General features: G+C 43.3%; 1 protein-coding gene across 1 annotated transcript in view; it reads right to left on the bottom strand.

Annotated features, from left to right (window-relative positions):
• Window positions 1-4530: 4530 nt before the first annotated feature.
• ENTR1 (endosome associated trafficking regulator 1) overlaps window positions 4531-19113 on the bottom strand; it is a 44367-nt gene continuing 29784 nt past the window's right edge. The window contains exon 6 of the mRNA XM_060250660.1: window positions 4531-5151. Coding sequence (XP_060106643.1) covers window positions 5058-5151 — 94 coding nt within the window. The 3' untranslated portion in view covers window positions 4531-5057. The remainder of the gene's footprint in view (window positions 5152-19113) is intronic.

Raw genomic sequence — 19113 nt, 5'->3', positions numbered from 1 at the left:
ATCTGGCAGATTGGAGGATGAAGGTGGAGGATTCCTTTCAGAAAGGCTTTAGTAGCATAGTGGGAGAAAACAGTGCAGCCTTCAATATGCGGATGAAATGCAGGGATGGCCACTAAATGGACCTTTAGAGAAGAGTACAAAAGTCCTGAGTTAGAGAGAGATAAGGTGTAGGTTAAGATCTGAGTGATCGTGGAGAGTTCAGGTTTGAAGTTATGTAGAACAGCATACGCCGAAAAGCGTTTCCATTTCAAAGAATAAGATTTTCTGGTGGCAGGTTTTTTGGCGTTGAGTAAGACATGCCGAATGTCCAGAGGGAAATTCAGAAATTGATTTTCCAGGCAGTCAGACGTAGAAGTGCCTGGTTGTGGTGTAAAACCTTGCCTTCTTGCTGTGAAATCAAGTCCTGAACTTGGGGAAATCAGAGGAATGTGTTGTCTGAGATGAGGAGAAGAGTGCTGAACCAAGGCTGCCGAGGCCACCATGGTGTAATCAGGATGCAATTGGTCTGATCTAACTTTATCTTTTGTAATACCCTCGTGATGAGAGGGATTGATGGGAATAGGTAGTGTAGTGTCCCTGACCATTGCTGGAGGAAGGCGTCCCCTGCCGACAGTGGAGATGGAGGGCCCCGAGTGTAAAAGCATGGGCACTGTGCATTGTCTGGAGATGCAAATACATCTACTGTTGGAGTTCCGAAGGTCTGGAACACTGCGTGCAGGTAACGACGGTTGAGGGCCCATTCGTGGTCGTTGACTAAATGGCAATTCAGTATGCCTGCTTGGATGTTTTGGACTCCTGGTAGATGCACCGCTGTCAGGAAAATGCCGTGGGCGATACTCCAGTGCCATAAGGATAGGGCTCGTTTGCACAGTCGAACAGAGGCTGTGCCTCCCTGCCGATTGATGTAGAAGACAGTGGCTACATTGTCGGAGGTGACCTGAATGTGGTGGTTGTGAAGAGACGGAAGAAAGGATCTCAGTGCTCTGTGGACTGCCAGAAGCTCTAGACAATTGATGTGAAGGGATCTCTCGTAATCAGTCCATTGTCCCTGAACTGTCAGCGCTCCCAAGTGGGCTCCCCATCCCCATTTGGAGGCATCGGTCGTGACAATCACAGAGGGCGGTGTTCATATTATTACATCAGTGATATGGTGGAACATATGATTGATATTAAATTACACCCCCCAAAGCTGGCTCTTCGCCACCTTTCAGTACTGCTATATGCAGATGATGTGGTACTGTTATCTAGAACACCTATTGGGTTGCAGAGGGCATTAGACAGCTTTGTTAAGTATTGTGAAAACGAACGTTTGGTAATAAATTTTGAAAAAACAAAAGTGATGGCATTTGGTAAAAAAGCCAAGAAAAGGTATTAGACTATGAAAGGGGAGAAAATAGAACAAGTAACAAAATTTACTTATTTGGGAATGGTAATTCAGGATACAGGCGCCTATATTGAACATTGTAATATGAGGGTGGAGAAAGCTGAGAAAACAATGTATGCTATCCTGAGATTTTTTCATTCTAAGGGGGGTTTTTATGTTCTGGCAGCACTGAAACTGTTCCAATATAAAGTTTTAACACAACTGCTCCATGGTATTAACCTGGGCATTTCGGCTAAAAAATTACAGGCTCTTGAGAAAGTGCAATCTAAATTTCTCCGTAACATCTTGCAGCTCCCGCCAGGTGTGCCAAATGCCCTTTTGCGACTAGAAACTGGCCAAATGAGAATTGAGGCCAGAATTATGTTGTCTTCGGCATACCAATGGCTAACAGACAAAAAAGGCCTCTTTCCTCTAATAATTCAAGACCTCTACAGGCCAAGGTGGGTGCAATTGGTTGAAAGCAATTTGGAAAGTATAGGATTCTCACTTGAAAACCTCTTGACGCAGAGTAATGCCAAAGCAAAAAGTATTATCAAACAAAGAATCTGTGATATAGAGAGACAAAGGGATCTAGAACAGGCCCCTTCTTTTTTGGCGTCTACTGAGACCAAATATGTTATGAGGATGGCCAAGTACTTTTCTTATTTGGAGGTATCAGCTCACAGAAGAGCCTTTACATTGGCTTGATGCGCAGCCATGCCCTCAAAAGTGTTAGAAGGGAAATATAGAAAAGTTCCGTACGAAGTTCTACGCTGTTCTTGTGCTACGGGAGAGGTGGAGTCGATGACTCATATGTTTTTTCGATGCCCATTCCACCAAGCATATAGGGACAGGTTTGTTTCCCCGTTTGTAGTCAAACCAATAGCAGATGCGGACAGGGCATGTTTGGAGAAACTTTTGGTGGATGCAAGTCCATCTATTTCTAGACAGATAGCTAAATTCTGCCATTACCTTGTGAAGTTCCATACTAAGAAACAAGAAATTGTAGGTTTTGTATGATCTGTTTGAATTTTAGGTTATAAACGATTTTATATATTCTGATTTAAAGGATTTTATATTAATTTGAACTGATTCTGGATTTTAAAATTGGCTAAATTATATTTTAGTTATCCCCAACCTGTATAGGTGTGGAAAAGTTTTATGTATTTTATTGTATTTTATGTAGTTTAGGAGGGTTTTTACATGATGTGGTATATTTTTATATTGGTCTATGACCGTAATAAAAAGTTCATTCATTCAGTATGCCTGCTCTCGATGTGAAGGAGTTTCACGGTACCGAGGACGGTCATCCCAATATGCCTGATCCCGATGTGAGGGATGCTAAAGTACCTCACGGTACTGAGAGTCTTCATGGTATCGAAGGTCTTCACGGTATCGATACTGATGGGAATCCGAGGATGGTGATCTGTAATATCTTCGGTACCTGCGAGGAGATGGTGACCTGGACCTCGATGGGCTATAATAATAATAGCGTTCCCTATGACGGCTTCGAGATTTCTCAGCTCGAACTCAAGTGGATGGCTCTCTCGGTGTCGAGGGTTCTCTTTGGAGTGGAGATGCGGGTGTCACTATCTGTTGTTTGGTAGGCATCGAGACCTCCCGGAATGAGTGTGCGCCGAGAATGTTTGCGCGCTGACTTCTGATGGAATCTGGAGATTGGGTGTCGAGGACCTTGTCTGGTAAAGATCCGTGAACTGAAGGGGACCGAGAATGAATGTGTACGACCTCAAGAGGTACGGTATCAATGGGTGCCGAGACTTCCAATGGAGTCGGTGCTGTCTGTACCGAGGTTGTTGGAGACTTCGAATCCGAGGGTCTATGGCTTGTCTTAGACTTAGGTTTTGGTGATGTCAAAGTCGAAGGGTCTTTAGAAGTCAATTCTCTTCCTAGAATCGTCAGACTTCTTCGAATGTTTCCCGGGCTTAAGCTTGCTGGGAACCGAGGCCACGGAAGCTGCCGGTCGAGCCACTCCCTTTTGAGTAGATAGAGAAGATGGCGAGGTTTGGGATTCCGAAGTATGGGACATAGTAGGGCGCAGTGAAGACTCTAACAAGTGACTTCTGAATCTAGCCGCGCGGTTTTTTCTCACTTGCTTCCCAAACTGGCTGCAATGCAGGCAAGTGTCGGTACGATGAGCCTCACCCAGACAAAAAAGGCATAAAGAATCAAAGATTTCAGGTTTTCACGGCTGGTAACATCATTAGGGTTTGTAGGATCTTTCGGGCTCAAGTGCCGTGTTCTACTGGAGAAAGTTTTCCTTCCAGACGTTTCGTTCTCAGCTGCGGAGAACATCCTCAGAACATCCACTGAGGATGTTCTCCGCAGCTGAGAACAAAACGTCTGGAAGGAAAACTTTCTCCAGTAGAACACGGCACTTGAGCCCGAAAGATCCTACAAACCCTAATGGCATAAAGAATGTCCATCAGTAGATGGGATTTTTGAGGCGTACTGAACACACTTTTTAAAAGTGATTTTGTTTTTTCCTTCCATCGGCCCGGGGGAGAGAGGGGGGGAGGGGAAGGAGAGGGATGAAGGCTGAAGGAGAAGAGAGGGATAATAATATATATATATTTTTTACGATACCAGTGAGTTGAACAAAAAGACGAACGGTGAGGAAAACGGTGAGGAAATAGTACAGGAAAAGGATGAAAATCGCAATGAATAGAGGAGACTCAGCGAGGTAGGTGTATCCCAGGTGGTGGTAAAGAAGAAATTGTGTGGGTGAAGCACCTCCCTCTCGTCTAGGCATGCGCAATGGATGCCTCCTCCCCGGGACGAGAGGAAGTGCGCGCCAAAATTAACGCTCGAAGATTGCTTTGAATTCTCCGAGGTCGGGTTTGATCCTGGCGGATAACCCATGTGTGGGACTGCACAGAGACCACGAAGAAGATCAATTAAAGATGGCAAAGCTAGCATTACAGTATAACCCCACAAGCTGGACAGATGGTAATAGGTAACATTTTAAATTTGCTGGCCACCTTAATTAGGTTCCTGAAAAGGCAACATAGAAATCTTCCAAATCAAGCACAGAGACTGAATATAATAGCTTCAACTGTGAGCTACTCTTTAGTAAGTGATGGAACGTATAAAAGGAACTGTTCTGAACATATGTCTAAATTATGTTCTCATGAATGAAGAAACTGAAGTACTATATAAGCACTTTATTTATGAATATTAAAACAAGATAACTATTACAAAACAGTGGAATTATAAAGTTTCAAAATGATGCATTCAGGAAACTTGTCAAGTCTGTAATGTTTTTGTTTCTTTACTATACAAAAGGTGATTAGGCATCTCTCATCTTATTCATATTAGTAAACTTGGGGAAAATCAATTTTCTCCAGTGAAGGAACATTTTAGAAACAAAAGCAATGCCTCCAAAGACAATGTACATTTAGAACAAAAATCTCAATGTATACCAAATATTTTCTGCACCTTTTAAACAAGATGCAGACAGCATGACCAGCTAGCCCCAGCCAAATGAGAAAAGGGATCTCTAGGTAGCATTTGTAAGTCAAGAAAGGGTCAGGGTTGCAAACTCGCCCTGGATCTAGGTGTAAGGGCTGCATATTCCTAGAAAGTTCTAGCATGTTAAATACCATAGCAAGACATTTTTTTCCAATACTTATTTCCAATATGTGAATCAAGTTTATCCAAGTCATTCTTGTGGTTTTCATGGTGAATCATCTGGTATCTCGGAGAATCTGTCTACAGACTTCAGAAGATCAGCTACGAGCTGCAGTCCTTCTGCCCCCGACAGCAGCTGCCTAGAAAGACAAGCGGGGAGGAAAACATTCTGGGATCACAGTTCATATTACAGGAAATACAAAAAACCAAACACTGATATACTAGCTAACAGCATTTAGTAAAACATTTTAAAGAGTCATATAAATCTTTCGTATGCATTATAAAGAAGCACAACTTTATAATATTACAAAGCAAAGTCCATCCAATGAGCAGTGGGATACAGGCTCATTTTGTCAACAGTCTTCCTCGGGAATATTTTCTTCAAAGTTATCAGCCTCTACTAAATTAATACATGGATTGAGAGCATTTTGCCATCAAAATTCAGAAGGCTTTTGCATCTGGTTAGAGAAGAAGCTCAGGAATGGCTTGTTCCTAATATAAGTATAAATACTTATATTGTTCTTAATAATCAATTATATATATTTTTAAAAATTATTCATTTAAACATTTAAAAAATATTTACTTCCATGTAGCTTTGTATTGTATCTCGTTATAATTACCATGCTTTATTACAGGATGAGAAATTTTGAATAAAGAGGTTGCAGAGAGCATTTTGCCAGCCAAATTCCAGGCTTTTGCATCTGTTCAGTGAAGAAGTTAAGGCCTGGCTTGCTTGCAGTATCAACACTGAATTGTAACAAGAGGCTGATAACTTTGAAGAAAATGAATACTCCTGAGGAAGGCTTGATGAAATGAGCCAATATCTGGGTGTTTATTAGATGGACTTTTCTTTGTTATACTGTAAAGTTGTACTTCTTTATAATGTGTACAAAAGATTTATATGACTCTTTAAAAAGTTTTACTAAATGTTGTTAGCCAGTATATCATAGTATTTGATTTTTTGTATAGCCTAAAAGACAAGGCCGGTTATCATGAACAGAACAGGGAGAAGCAACATGGACAGACTCTAGCGTCAAAAGCAAGGAAATGATTGCAGCCACAAAAGACACAACATCCAAAATGTTATGTCCTTATATCCAACCAAGAGCCCCATGGCGCTAAGTGTTAAAGCTGTACTACTGCAGTCCTAAGCCCGTAAGCTCTGCTCACAACCTGAGTTCGATCCCTGGCAGAAGCTGGGTTTTCAGGTAGCCGGCTCAAGGTTGACTCAGCCTTCCATCCTTCCGAGGTCAGTAAAATGAGTCCCCAGCTTGCTGGGGGGAAAGTGTAGATGACTGAGGAAGGCAATGGCAAACCACCCCGTAAAAAGTCTGCTGTAAAAACGTGAAAGCAATGTCACCCCAGAGTCGGAAACGAATGGTGCTTGACAGGGAACCTTTTCTTTCCTATATCCAACCAGCCTTTATTTTCCTGTCTGTCTGGTTTGTTTCCAGAAGGAAGTTTTCAGGGTTGGGAATCCAGTTAACATTTGGTTAAGAATAAAGTACACATATATGGATATGCTTGCTGCAGCACATAATGAAACACTGAACTTACCTTGAGAGTTTTTCCCCTCAACTGAATGGAGGGTCTCCTTGTGAGAGCTACTCTTGAACACATGAAGCTGGCTTATACTAAATCAGACCCTTGGTTTAATTTAATTTAATTTCATTTGATTTACATCCCGCCCTACCCCACCAAAACGGGCTCAGGGCGGCTCACGACATAAAATGGTCATTAAATGGTCAATCAAAGTCAGTCTAATCTCCATTTGCAAAATAGATGCTCTGCCACTGAGCCGACCCAGCCACCCACTCTGATGGCAAGGCTATGTTGAAGCTCTTGCACAATCTTTCACTTTGCAGCAGGATCCCCAAAACATGTTTTGCAGCAGCACAGAAAGAACAGATGCACCACCTTTCTGACCTAAGGTATGGTCCATGCATGCAGCACAAGAATTCTGAGGTGGGAAAATAAGCTGCACCTTTCCAGACAGCAGGTGGGGAGAGTATTTTATATTATTAGTGTTCTGCCATGTAAAGGGTTCGTATAAATCCAGCATTAGCACTTCAAGGAGAAAAGATATAGCTTCCCCATTTATATGCTATGCTAGTTTCTCACTTAACATGCAATTATTATTGTCACAAACTATGAAAAATGAAATGTTTCGCATACTGAAATGGTATGTTCCATTCTATCATCTCTGCTCTCTGCCACCTCATTCTGTTGCATAGGATTGCCAGGACTTAGTTTCTAAGGGTTGTGCCCTAAACAGGCACAAGATGTAGCTAGATAAATAGTCTATTACTATTTCTGAATGTTCATAACACCACTGAGATCTTGTGGCTGATGCAAAGAACACTGAGTTCTGATATACTTCAGCCCAAAGCAACCTTGAAAAACAGGATCCAGAGGAATGGGTTCAAGGAGCACCTTGAGTATCTTCTGTAGATCCCATTGTATTGTAGAAGGTTTGAGGAGGGATATACCTTTGAAGTACTGGACATGAAGACGAAAACCCTCCCTCAAAATAGCAGTGGCTTGTTTCCCCCCAGGGTATTTGGACAAAGTCCTTGCTAGTAACAGCTGAAGAAACCTACCACTTCCATTTCCATTCAAAATATTTGCATTAGCAGCATCTTCTAAGTGATGTTTCATAGCTCATGTTCATGGAAGGTCTCCAGGAAGCCAGCATTATTGACTGCTGCATATCCAAAGCTTCCCAAGGCTCTCCCTTCACCCTCCAGGCAGAGAAGCAGTGCCAGTCTGGACCCAAGTGAAGACATCTCATGATTTCAGAACAATCTTTGGATGGCTGTCATGGTTGTAAGTCTTGAGAAGCATGGCCTCTTTGGCCAATAAGATATGTTGTCTTGAAATGTGCTATCTTCAAAGTGGCCTTGTTGAGGAATCCTTGCTACGAGGTGAGTTGCAGAGTAACTGTAAAGCATGCCTTTGGGGCCAAGGTGATTGAGCGACTCTTCCTCCCTTCTGTCTTGGACTTCAGAAGGATCTGGGAAGCTTACTGTTGGCAAGAAAGGTGAAGAGATCCAGAACTGATTGTCTCTGATGCCCGGTAACTGCTTGGTATACCTTTGTTTTAGAAACTACTTCCCCATATTCTGAGGATTAAACCAGTCATGTCTGATGTTGAAATCTGCCATTGAAGTCATGAACTGAGATGGTTATGGTGTGATGTTCTGGCCATCTCCCCAGTAGGATGGCTTTCTGCAGAAGAGGGAGAGACCTAATTTTTCCCTGGTGGCTGCAACGCACCTTTTCCAGACATTGTTAGTTTAGATGACCGGCTTTCATCCCTCCACCAGATGTCTGAAGATATGGAAGTAAAGTCTGGTGGCCCAGAGTCCCAACCCAATCCCTGTTGTGGCTCCATCGTTTGCCTTGGGCTAGGAGGACAAAGCAATAAGCACCCAACCTGGACTAGCTGGCAGCAGTAGTGATTTTGAATGTAGCCGGGTAGTCTGCTCACCTGCATGTTCTGACATAGAAGCCACCAGCAAAGAGAATAAATACTAAAATGTATCTGATACATATAATAAAGTAATTAGAAACAATATGTTGCCAAAGGCTTTCATGGCCAGAGTTCATTAGTAGTTGAAGTTTTTCTGGGTTGTATGACTGTGGTCTTGGCATTGTGAGACCAGATGTTTTGCCAGCAACTGTGACTGGCATTTTTAACCCAGAGAGAACTCCAGTTTTCTGGGTTATGTCTGAGGATGCCAGTCAGTTGCTGGCAAAACGTCAGGTCTCACAATGCCAAGACCACAGCCACACAGCCCAGGAAATCTACAACTACTAATTAGAACCAGTTTAAAACATTATATAAATAGGTTGCACTATTTGTTTATGTGCAGTTTCCAAATTAGTGCCTTTGGGCCTCTAATTTCTTCTTGATCCGGGCTGCTTAGAGGTGGTAAGCTTCATAGGGGAGGATGGGTTTTACTGGACACCCAAGGCCTGGTGGAACAGCTCCATTTTACAATCCCTGCTGAAGGGTCCCGCAACTTGTTTAACTCTTTCTTGTATTAACACCAGTGCTTGCTTTGATGTCCAAGCAGGTCCCCTGGTGGATTTTGAAGGGATGGGGTGACCCTTTCTAGGATCAGTGGGCACCTGTGAGCTTCTGGACAATGCATGGTTGCATGGACATCCTAGTTCCCTTGCTGACTTGAGTAAGAGTACAAGAGGAGGTAATTTAGATATGGCCAGATGTGTGGTCCTTGTAGGCAACTGTGCAAACCAGAGCAATCATAGTCTTTCTGAAGGTTTACAGGAAGGGAGAGAGGTGCCCTGTACTGATAGTGTAGTTGGTTGCATGAGAGCCTGGTCTGGGATGGATGGGGATAAGGTCAATAAAAGCAATGAAATCCCCCCTCCCACCTCATGTAAGGCTCCAGAGCGGCTCTCAGGAGTCTTTGTTCTGAATCTCTTCTTCCTCACAAGCTTCTTTTAAGTATTTCAGGACCAGGATTGCCTCCAGCTCCCATTTTTCTTTGGTATGATGAAGACAGAGAAAGTATTTGAGCTGCAGTACTGCAGTTGGAGCCCTCTGCTCATGACTTGAGTTCGATCCCAGCGGAAGCTGGTTCAGGTAGCCGGCTCCAGGTTGACTCAGCCTTCCGTCCTTCTGAGGTTGGTAAAATGAGTACCCAGCTTGCTGGGGGAAAGTGTAGATGAGTGGGGAAGGCAATGGCAAACCACCCCGTAAAAAGTCTGCCATGAAAACATTGTGAAAGCAAGTCACCCCAGAGTTGAAAATGACTGGTGCTTGCACAGGGGACTACCTTTACCTTTTTATAACTGATGTACTGCTATGTCGTTTCCACAATGAGCTGAAAAATTCTGGTTTTTAAAGGCTTCTCGGAATATGGAGAAACAATGTATGTGTCTGATTGAGTGTTCCAGATGAGTAGTTCAGGTGGGATGTAGAATGTTCACAACAGTCACTAAGAATTCACTTTCCCTGAATGCCCATGTCCACCCATTAAGTGTGACATGCCATTCCCTGCTGAGTCTACCTGCCATGGATTATTTATCTGTGACCTTTTGGCATACCACTAGTAACCTTGGATGTTTGGTGACTTCTAATTTCTCATTCCCTTTGTTTACCAGCAAGTGTGCTTGATAAGGTGCTTCCAGCTAACCCTGCCTGCCATGGAGAGTCATTCAAGCCAAAGCAATAAAACCTGCTCCTAACAATTCTACAGAAATTTTTACACCCTAAAACATGTCAAACGTACTTAGAGAATGCCTGCAAAGATAAAATGCTTTTCTGGAAAGTTAGTGGGGGTTTTGTTTCTCTTGGGGGGGAATGTTCTTTGATAGTGCGATTGGTAGGATGTAAGATACGCTACTCCAGACAATCTGGTACAGTCCATCAATCTGCTGGGGAAATTTTCTAAGCAAGATAGTATCTCTTGTGGTGTGCCTCCTTCCCCACATTAGTTAAGGTTTGGCATTCCACTTAGAATGGCTTTTCCTTGGTCTTGCAACTGACAGTCTGTGTATAGCTAGAGGCCAGACTGCAATCTTACCATGGGGGTTTGAAGGTTTTACTGAAGGAAGAGTGGCCAGTCCCTCTTGGGTGTTGATGACAGGGACTTTGACTTATCCCTGGTTTCCACTAGAATTATCCAGGGTTGCATGCCCCCAAAAGAAACATAAAATAGATTAGATTTGGAATCCACATGCCAGTGTTTAAAATGAAAGGTTTCTCCTTATAAAAATGTTAGCGGCCACAGCACATTTTGAATACTACATGGCATCAAAACTGGAAGGCAGCTCCAGACATTCTTCAAAAAATTCCAGCAGAGCCTGAAAAAGTCATGATGAGGGTCCTGAGGGCACTGCCTCTAGAATAACTACTACAGAACTTAAAGACTAGAGTTTCCAATATGAGAACAGCCACTAGAGCTGACTTAAGGCATGGTGTCAAACATATGACCTGGGGACCGGAACTGGCCCATCCAGGGCTCTTACCTGGCCCACAAGCATTACCTTTTGTCACAAGCAAGGGACCAGGAAGGGCTTTCTATTGGCTGCCATCACTCTGGTAACAGTCTGTCTGGGAGGGCCCAGTGCACCCACTCAACCCCTGTATCTTCCCTATTATCAAGTACCTTTTAGCCATGACTGAAGAGACGTAAGGAATCAGGCAGTTTAACAACAAGATGTTTATTAGAAGTGCTCTAGAACAAGTGGGTAGTAAAACATTTAGTGCACAGTGAATACAAAAAATAGTAAAGGTGGTATAAAGCAAAATAACAGCCCTAATGCAACTAGCTATGTTCCCTTCCTCTAAGACCAATGGATTCACCACTCCTTGGGTGCGGGAACCCACCTGCTGCCTTCTCTCCAGCCCCAGCCTTTCCAGAGAACCCTCACGACTGCAGCCTCTCAAGAGAAAACACACTTCCCTCTCTAGCTAATCTTTTTATTTTCTCCCAGGTTCCACTCCTCTGGATTCCACTGGGCAAGTTTTCCCTCCTAAACTTCTGCCCATCCAATCAGAGGGGCAGAAGAGATTCTGGGAAATGTAGGCCAGGTTACTACTCCAATACAGGTTTTCCCTGGAGCCTGTGGGCTGCACTAGGCCTAGGATCATGACACACACCCCGCCCCTCCCACTGGACCAAATCATGGGGTCTGACTATCTGGCTCTCCATTGATGAGGCCAACATACCACAGAACAATGCAATCATACCTAGAACCCAATGTACAAAACTTCTTAAACTATTAAGTGGTGAACTACAGCAATAAAACATGAAATAGAGAACAGATACAGTAAGGTGGCTAATCGTCACAAGCTCTATCAATTTCTCTGACCGGCAGCAGTTTGAATTTCTTACTTGGAAAGGGCATTTTTCACTTCATAGTCATGTCCATTTATGGTGTGGTACTTCTGACATCTTGGGAATCAGTGAACTAAAATGGACGGGAATGGGTGAATTTAACTCAGAAGATCACTACATCTATTATTGTGGCCAAGAGTTCCATAGAAGAAATGGTGTGGCCTTTATAGTTAACAAGAGAGTGAGGAAGGCAGTAATGGGACACAATCTCAAAAATGACAGAATGATCTTGGTCCGTATCCAAGGCAAACCATTCAATATCACAGTAATCCAAGTCTATGCTCCAACCACTGATGCAGTGGACTAGAATGCCAAAGTAGGAAGTAAAAAGGTGACCAGAACAACTGACAAGTTTGGCCTTGGAGAACAAAATGAAGCTGGGCAAAGGCTAATAGAGTTTTGCCAAGAGAACAAGCTGGTCATAGCGAACACCCTCTTCCAACAACCTAAAAGACGACTCTACATGTGGACATCACCTGATGGGCAACAAACAAATCAGATTGCAGTCAAAGATGGAGAAGCTCCTTACAGTCAGCAAAAACAAGACCTGGAGCTGACTGCGGCTCAGATCATGAGCTACTCATCGCAAAATTCAGACTTAAACAGAAGAAAACTAGGGAAGCCATTAGGTCATTCAGGTCTGACCTTGATCACATCCCTTATGAATATACAGTGGAGGTGAAGAATAGGTTTAAGGAACTAGATTTGATAGAGTGCCTGAAGAACTATGGACAGAGGTTCGTGACACTGTACAGAAGGCAGCAATCGGCAGCATCCCAAAGAAAAAGAAATGCAAGAAAGCAAAGTGGCTGTCTGTTGAGGCTTTACAAATAGCTGAGGAAAGAAGGAAAGGGAAAGGCAAAGGTGAAAAGGAAAGATTCACCCAACTGAATGCAGATTTTCAGAAAACAGCAAGGAGAGATAAGGAGGCCTTCCTGAAGGAACAATGCAAAGCAACGGAGGAAAATATTAGAATGGGAAGGACAAGAGATCTCTTCAAGAAAATTGGAGAAATCAAGGGAACATTTCATGCAAAGATGGCCACGATAAAGGACAAAAATGGTAGGTTACCTAACAGAAGCAGAAGAGATCAGGAAGAGGTGGCAAGAATACAAAGAAGAATTATACAAGAAGGATTTCAATGTCCCGGACAACCATGACAGTGAAATCGATGACCCTGAGCCAGACATCCTGGAGTGTGAAGTCAAATGGGCTTTAGAAAGCATTACTAACAACAAAGCGAGCAGAGATGATGGTATCCCAGTTGAGCTACTCAAAGTCCTAAAAGATGATGCTGTTAAAGTGATGCACACATTATGTCATCAAATTTGGAAAACACAACAGTGGCCACAGGATTGGAAAAGATTGGTTTATATTCCAATCCCAAAGAAAGGTAATGCCAAGGAATGTTCAAACTATCACACCATTGCATTCATTTCGCATGCCAGCAAGGTCATGTTAAAGATCCTCTGGTTTGGAGGCAAACTATGGTGAGAGAGAGAGAGAGGTTTTGCCCCAAACCTGGAGTATCATGCATGATGTTGGCAACATGATGAAGTAACTTTCAAGTGACATTACTGCATCGCACAATACCCATGGGAAGCCTCTCAAACTGGCTCCAGGATCCCCCCCCCCACCTTAAATGAGGTAGGACCTGGCAATCCTACCTTCAAGGTGGTTCAGCAGTATGTAGATTGGGAACTACCAGAAGTTCAAGCTGGGTTTCGGAGAGGTAGAGGAAGTAGAGATCAAATTGCCAACATTCAATGGATTATGGAGAAAGTACAGGAGTATCAGAAAAACGTCTATTTCTGCTTCATTGACTATGCTAAAACCTTTGTGTGGATCACAACAAACTGTGGCAGGTTCTTAAAGAGATGGGAGTACCAGACCACCTCACATGTCTCCTGAAAAACCTGTATAAGGGTCAAGAAGCAACTGTCAGAACGGGATATGGAACAACTGCTTCAGTGGGGAGGGCGGGATATAAATTAAAATTATTATTATTATTAATTATTTAGAACAGGAAAAGGAGTTCGATAAGGATGTATATTGTCACCTGCTTATTTAATTGATATGCGGAGTACATCATGTGGAATGCTGGCCTGGATGAAGCACTAGCCGGAATTAAGATTGCCAAGAAAAACATCAACAATTTCAGATATGCAGATGACACTACTCTAATGGCAGAAAGTGAGGAGGACCTAAAGAACCTCTTGTTGAGGGTGAAAGAGGAGAGCACAAAAGTAGGCTTGAAACTCAACATCAAAAAAACTAAGATCATGGCATCTGGCCCCATCACACCTTGGCAAATAGAAGGGGAAGACATGGAAGTAGTGACAGACTTCACATTTCTGGGATCCAAGATCACTGCAGATGGTGACTGTAGCCATGAAATCAAAAGATGTTTGCTCCTTGGGAGGACAGCTATGGCGAACCTGGGCAGTATAATAAAAAGTAGAGACATCACCCTGCCAACAAAAGTCCATATAGTCAAAGCAACGGTATTCCCGGTAGTAATGTATGGCTGTGAGGGCTGGACCATAAGGAAGGCCGAGTGCAGAAGAATAGATGCTTTGAGATGTGGTGCTGGAGAAGACTCTTGAGAGTCCCTTGGACTATAAGAAGATCCAATCAGTCAGTCCTAAGGGAAATCAACCCAGACTGTTCACTGGAAGGTCAGATGCTGAAGCTGAAGCTCAAATACTTCGACTACCAAATGAGAAGGGAGCACTCCCTGGAGAAGATCCTGATGCTAGGAAAGACAGAAGGCAAAAGAAGAAGGGGACGGCAAAAGATGAGATGGCTGGACAGTGTTACTGATGTAACAAACACGAATTTGAGCCAACTTCGGAGGATGGTGGAAGACAGGAGGGCCTGGCGTGACTTTGTCCATGGGGTTGCAAAGAGTCGGAATCGACTGTGTGACTGAACAACAACTTCTGAACAATTTTGTCAAATGTATCCTGATCATCAAATGACACAAAAGCAAAACCTCTTTTATTTCCAGTCTGCCAATCTGTCATGACTTTAATGGTTTTGATTTTGCCATATTTTCCAAAATATTCCCTTTAAATCACATTCTTCCATGTCTTTAATTCCACCCACAAATATTTTCTTCACTGCAAAGTGGGCACCAGATTTCACAGAATCTTCCCTAGAAACTGTTCTCTTTTATCCCACCACACATCCATCCACCTTGGCACTTATCTTTGTTAAATTGCATCTTGTTCGCTTCAAATTTTCCAGCATGTTCAGATCTGGTTGAATTCTAACTCTGTCTTCTGGTATGTTCACTGCTCCTCCCAATTTGGCGTTATCTGCAGATTTAATGAATAGCCCCTCCACAACCTCATCCACATCACTGATAAAAATACTGAAAAGTACAGGGCCCAAAACTGAGCTCCATAACACCCCACTGGACACCTCCCTCCATTCAGATGTAATGCCATTGACAACTACTCCTTGAGTGCAGTTAGAATCATAGAATCATAGAGTTGCAAGGGACCTCCAGTGTCATCTAGTCCAACCCCCTGCACAATGCAGGAAACCCACAAATACCTACCCCAAATTCACAGGATCTTCAATACTGTCAGATGGCCATCTAGCTTCTGTTTAAAAACCTCCAAGGAAGGAGAGCCCACTACCCCCCAAGGAAGCCTGTTCCACTGAGGAAGCACTCTGATGGTCAGGAAGTTCTTCCTAATGTTGAGCCAGAAACTCTTTTGATTTAATTTCAACCCACTGGTTCTGGTCCTATTTTCTGGGGCCACAAAAAACAATTCCACACCATCCTCTAGATGACAGCCCTTCAAGTACTTGTAGATGGTGATCATATCACCGCAGTCGCCACCTCTCCAGGCTAAACATGCCCAGCTCCTTCAACCTTTCTTCATAGGACTTGGTCTCCAAGACCCCTCACCATCTTTGTCACCCTCCTCTGGACCCCTTCCAGCTTATCTATACCCTTCTTAAAATGTGGTGCCCAAAACTGAACACAATACTCCAGGTGAGGTCTTACCAGAGCAGAGTAAAGCGATACCATCACATCACGTGATCTGGACACTATACCTCTGTTGATACAGCCCAAAATTGCATTTTCTTTTTTAGCCACCGCATCACACTGTTGACTCATGTTCAGTGTATGATCCAATAAGACCCCTAGATCCTTTTCGCACATACTACTGCTAAGACGCCTCCCCCCTCCTATAACCATGCATGGGATTTTTCCTACCGAAATGCAGAACTTTACATTTATCCCTGCTAAAATTTGTTTTAGTCCAGTTTTCCAGCCTGTCAAGGTCATCCTGTATCCTGTTTCTATCTTCTACTGTATTTGCAATCCCTCCAATTTAGTATCATCGGCAAATTTAATAAGCATTCCCTCTATTCCTTCTTCCAAATCATTTATAAAGATGTTGAATGAAATAGTTCTCCACCTAACTATCCACCTAACTATCCTAGAGTGCATTCCACAGTCCTTTAGGTTACTCATCAGAACATCATGGGGAACCAAGTCAAAAGCTTTACTGAAATCTAGGTAAAAGAACATCAACAGTTCTTGATCCAGTAGGAATCCAAGAAGGAAATGAAGATGGTTTGGCAGGATCTGTTAGGGACAAATCCATGCTGACTTCCCCAGACCACCAAGTTGTCCTTTAGGTGCTTGTAGATTGGTCCCTTTAATCTAGTCCCTTTAAATTAGTTGGTGCAAACTTGCTCAAAGTTTTGCAGGAATGCTCAATATCCTCCCCTTCCTTGTATGAAGGGTACTTTTAACTGTCCCACTGCACAGCAACATCTGGAGGAAGTGGCCCTTCTCTAATTTTTGCAAGTTCAGTCTCATGTACCAGCTTCATTTTTTTCAGATTTATCTTGTCTGCATTCTCTCTTAATATCCTTTCTCTCTCTAACTCCATCTTGGCTGCATTCTCTTTCTCCTTTAACTCTACCTCAAGCCTGGCCTTCTTGAGGTCTGCCTGCTTGAGGTCTGCCTGCCTGCTTGCAGTCGGAGACGCAAGGCCTCTTCATTCAGGGACACCATCTCTTGGTACATGGTTGCTTCAACCAACCGACTGTCCATAGACAGCATTAGCCCAGCAGTCCACTTCTGGGTTCTGCGTTTAAAAACAGGAAAATCTTCAGCCTTTCCCCCCACCCCAGACTGGAGAACCATACACTCTCTGTCTCTAGCCTCACTATCTCATTGACCTGAGAGCTAGAAAATAAACAAAGCATCACCAGTACTTTTACTGAGCTTTGCATGCTTTGGCAAACAGCTTAGAAAATTGAATTTGTAAGGCTGCACCTTGCCAGAGGCTCTTGGCCTGTGGCTCTTAGCCTAAGGGCTCTGAAAGAAGCCCAGGAAGAACCAGGAAGCCAGGGCCCTAGTCTCCTTGTGTTCCCAATTAGGTAAGTAGACTTTCTACAAAGAGAGCCAAATAAATACAAAGGGTATTAAAAAGGGGACTATATGTTTGTTTGTTTGTTTATTTATTTTAAAAAAACTAAAAAGCAATTATGAAGGCAGAATGCCAGCAGGAGGTTGGGGGCTATGCAGCTTTTTGCACTGAGTGTCACATGTATGGCTATCTGACCACTGGACAGAAATCTTGGGTGTGTACTCGGTGCAAGAAGCTCCTAGCTCTAAGGGAATAAGTTTGCATTGTTGAGGCCGAGGTGGCTGACCTGGAGAAATCAGGAACATAGAGAAGACTCTCAGGGACTTGTTAGATGTGTCCCACTCTGAAAATGGCAGCCCCACCGCTGTCATGGAGCATGAGGGTTGAGGGGAAACATAGCACCATGCTGAGGACAAGGGGAATGTGCCCTCAAAAGGGACCTCTTCAGTTGGTGAATGGGTATCCTTTTGTACCAAGGAACAATCCCTGGGCAGGCAAGGAGGGAGGCTGTTGGCAGTTGATGATTTATTTATTCATTTTATTTAATTTGATTTATATCCCATCCTCCCCACCAAAGCAGGCTCAGGGTGATTTGATCCTTAGGCAGCTGGGTGGCAAACTTAAGTACTGACCATATGGTGATGACATGCATGCCTGGTGCAAAAGTAGTGGACATTATGTTTGTTCTAGGTAAGTTGGTCATGGTACATGTTGGCACCAATGATGTGGGTAAATGCAGTTGTGAGGTCCTGGAGGAAAAATTTAATCTGCTAGGCAGGAAACTCAAGGTCAGGACCTCCAAGGTCTCAGAAGTGTTACCTGTTCCACATGCAGGGCCGGAGAGACAGGCACAAATGAGTGGATGAGACAATGGTGTAGGAAGGAAGGGTTCAAGTTTGTTAGGCACTGGGATGCTTTTTGGAACAAGTGAGAACTGTACAAAATAGATGGTCTCCATTTGTCTTGAGAAGGAACCAGGCTGCTTGCACTTAAAATCAAAAAGGTGGCAGAGCAGTGACTGAATCTTGGGGGAAAGACAACTGAATATGATCTGTCTCTGGTTCGGGATGGCTCATCTCAAAGAGATGAAGGGTTAGCTGTTACTTTTCTACATGGCACTGGACTGCCTGGCAAGGTCTCAAGGCAGCTGGAGGAAGGTTTGGGCCTAATATGCCTGGGAAATTAAAGATGTTTATATATACAAATGCTAGAGATATCCAAGGTAAACTTGGAAAGTTGGAAAGCTTAGTATTGGGGGAAAACAGAGACACTGTGGGCATTTCAGAAACTTGGTGAGATGGGGAAAATCAATGGGACACAGTGATTCCTGGATATAAATTATATCGAAAGGATGGGTGGCGGGGAAGATTGGAGGTGGGGTGGCTCTGTATGTCAGAGAAGGTATACAGCCCGGTGAGAAGGTAAGAGAATTAGAATCACTTTGGTCAAAATAGTAGGCCCAAAAGAAAGCTTAACTCTGGGAGTTTGTTATCGCACTCCAGATCAGAAGATAGAGGATGATTATAAAATGACAAAAGAATTAAAGATAGTGGCCAGACGAAATAACTGTGTTATAGTTGGTGATTTCAACTACCCACACATTGTTTGATCAATATGTGCTCAAGTCGAAAGAAAGAGACTGAGTTTCTAGACACTTTCAATGACTGAGTTATGGAGCAGATGGCCACAGAACCTACCAGGGGACCCAAGATCTGGTGAGATATAAAAGTGATTGCACAGCTTGGGAACAGTGACCATGATATTGAGTTCAACATTTATATAAATAGGGAGTTGCCCTAAAAGACCAACACAACTACTTTTAACTTTA

This window comes from Heteronotia binoei, chromosome 12 (genome assembly GCF_032191835.1).
Source record: "Heteronotia binoei isolate CCM8104 ecotype False Entrance Well chromosome 12, APGP_CSIRO_Hbin_v1, whole genome shotgun sequence".
Classification (NCBI taxonomy): domain Eukaryota; kingdom Metazoa; phylum Chordata; class Lepidosauria; order Squamata; family Gekkonidae; genus Heteronotia; species Heteronotia binoei.
The sequence above is the reverse complement of the archived record's forward strand: the minus strand, read 5'-3'. Positions and strand labels throughout refer to the sequence as shown.